The following is a 2,500-nucleotide window of genomic DNA, read 5'->3' as shown; positions in this document are numbered from 1 at the left end:
GTGTGTTTGTGTGGCTGCATTCTAGTCAAATATTTATGTCCTTCCCTTGCTAACTTCCCTCAGTCTCTTTCCCCCAGATGCATGCCATCGTGTCCACTACTGGGGGAACATCTGAATGGGTTTAAATAGAGTGCCCTTAATGCTTGAGCACTTGAGAAGTACACTGTAGTGATGTGATGGGACATATGAAGCTGACTTGCACTCTCGGACAAAATCGAGGGGTCGAGGGTATGTCCATGCAAGCTTTCCACATTCACTTGATGGAGTGGAACGCACTTTAAGATGGTGGCAGGGATTTGCTCGAGGGAACAAGGGAAGCGAATTAAAAGTGGAGTGAAACCAGCCTGTGTGTGTGTGTGTGTGTGTGTGTGTGCGCTCTCACCTATCAGCTCTCCCACCATGAATAGGAAGTAGAGCACCGCGGCTCCGCCCAGTTTGCGCATGACCCTGTGGCGCCGCTGCTGTTCTCGGTTCCTCTGGCAGCCGTCGCAGGCCTCAGTCCCCGCAGGGCCGCTGGAGGCCCCCAGCAGAGAGTCATCATCGTCCGTCAGTGTGTTGCGTGCGGAGCCGTTAGTGGCCGGACGCTCCTCCGCCTCTCCGGACACCACCACCTGCAGCCGGCTGAAGCGCGGCGACTCCTCCTCCTGCAGATCCTCCGAGAAGTCAAAGGCGGCGGCGTCGCTCAGGTGCCAGTTGTCCGGCCGGCTGCGGAACGCCGAGCGCACGCGACCCAGCAGACCCGACATCGAGAAACACCACACACACACCAATCACTGGAGGAGGAGCTGAGCGCTGCACTGCAACTCAAGGGGCACCATCACTACAGCTCACCTGAAACACACACACACACACATACACAGGTCAGCTTACAAACACATATAGGTCAGCTCACCTGACTGACACACACTCACTCATTCACACACACACACACATCTATCTGCTGTGCTGACCTATCAGATCTCCCCCCCATGGACAGGACGTAGAGCACTGCGGCACTGCCTAGTTGGTCCAATTATGCTCCTTTCTACAGACCAACAATGTTTTTGAAGTGTTTCAGTCAGGTTTCAGAGCTCATCACAGTACAGAAACTGCATTAGTGAAAATAACCAACGATTTACTCTTAGCTGCTGACCAAGGGTGCATCTCGCTATTAGTTCTACTCGATCTTAGTGCGGCATTTGACACCATTGACCATGGTATCCTTATTAATCGCTTAAACTCTACAGGTGTCCAGGGACAGGCCCTACAATGGTTTAAGTCATACTTATCCGACCGTTACCAGTTTGTAAATATAAATGGACAGCCTTCACAAATCAGCCCAGTAAAATACGGGGTGCCTCAAGGATCAGTTTTAGGCCCTTTGCTGTTTACAATATACATGCTACCCCTGGGAGACATTATTAGAAGACATGGGATCAGCTTTCACTGCTATGCAGATGATACTCAATTATATATTTCAACTAAACCTGACGAGACGTCTAATCTGTCCAAGCTAACTGAGTGTATTAAAGATGTTAAAGACTGGATGACCAACAATTATCTTCTCTTAAACTCAGACAAAACAGAATTATTACTTATTGGGCCTAAATCCTGTACACAGCAGATCTCACAACTCCACCTACAATTAGAGGGATACAAAGTTAGCGTTAGCTCTACTATAAAAGATCTGGGTGTCATATTAGACAGTAATTTAACTTTTAAAAATCATATATCCCATGTCACAAAAACTGCTTTCTTTCATCTGAGAAATATAGCTAAGTTACGAAGTATGCTATCCATCTCAGATGCAGAAAAGCTAGTCCATGCTTTTATGACTTCTAGGCTGGACTACTGTAATGCACTGTTTGCTGGCTGCCCAGCATCCTCTATTAACACACTTCAGCTAGTACAAAATGCAGCTGCCAGAGTTCTTACCAGGTCTAGAAAATATAGCCACATCACCCCAATGTTCTCCTCCTGACACCGGCTGCTGTTCAGTTCAGTATTGATGATCAAGTATTGCTTCTTACATATAAAGCTTTAAATAATCTAGCTCCTGTTTATCTAACCGAGCTTCTGTCTCATTACAATCCAACTCGCTCTTGAAGACCTGTAAACTCTGGTAGTACTCATAATAGCAGAGTCCATTAAAGGAGGTCGAGCCTTCTCATTTATGGCTCCTAAACTCTGGAATAGCCTTCCGGACAATGTCTGAGGCTCAGACACACTCTCCCAATTCAAAACTAGATTAAACACTCTCCCAGTTGCTCCTTTACAACAATAATTATTGTGAAAAGCGCTACACAAATAAACTTGAATTGAATCAAACTGAACTGAACACACACACACACACACACACACCTGATCATCTCACCTGACATATACACACACCTGATCAACTCACCTGACAGACACTCATTCATACATTTACTCACACAGAAACAAACACACAGAGATAGACACATACAGAGATCCCTACAGAGACACACAGAGAGAGAGAAACCCACACACACACACACAC

The 2,500-nt window shown here is 46.6% G+C and overlaps 1 protein-coding gene across 1 annotated transcript in view; it reads right to left on the bottom strand.

Moving 5' to 3' along the window:
• The window catches only part of slc30a4 (solute carrier family 30 member 4), a 15,103-nt gene that overhangs the window by 12,028 nt on the left and 575 nt on the right, over window positions 1-2,500 (bottom strand). The window contains exon 2 of the mRNA XM_056478546.1: window positions 383-831. Within this exon, the coding sequence (XP_056334521.1) occupies window positions 383-746 (364 nt within the window). The 5' untranslated portion in view covers window positions 747-831. The remainder of the gene's footprint in view (window positions 1-382; window positions 832-2,500) is intronic.

Source organism: Danio aesculapii, chromosome 18 (assembly GCF_903798145.1).
Source record: "Danio aesculapii chromosome 18, fDanAes4.1, whole genome shotgun sequence".
Classification (NCBI taxonomy): Eukaryota; Metazoa; Chordata; class Actinopteri; order Cypriniformes; family Danionidae; genus Danio; species Danio aesculapii.
Note: the sequence above shows the minus strand (reverse complement) of the source record. Positions and strands in the feature narration are given on the sequence as shown.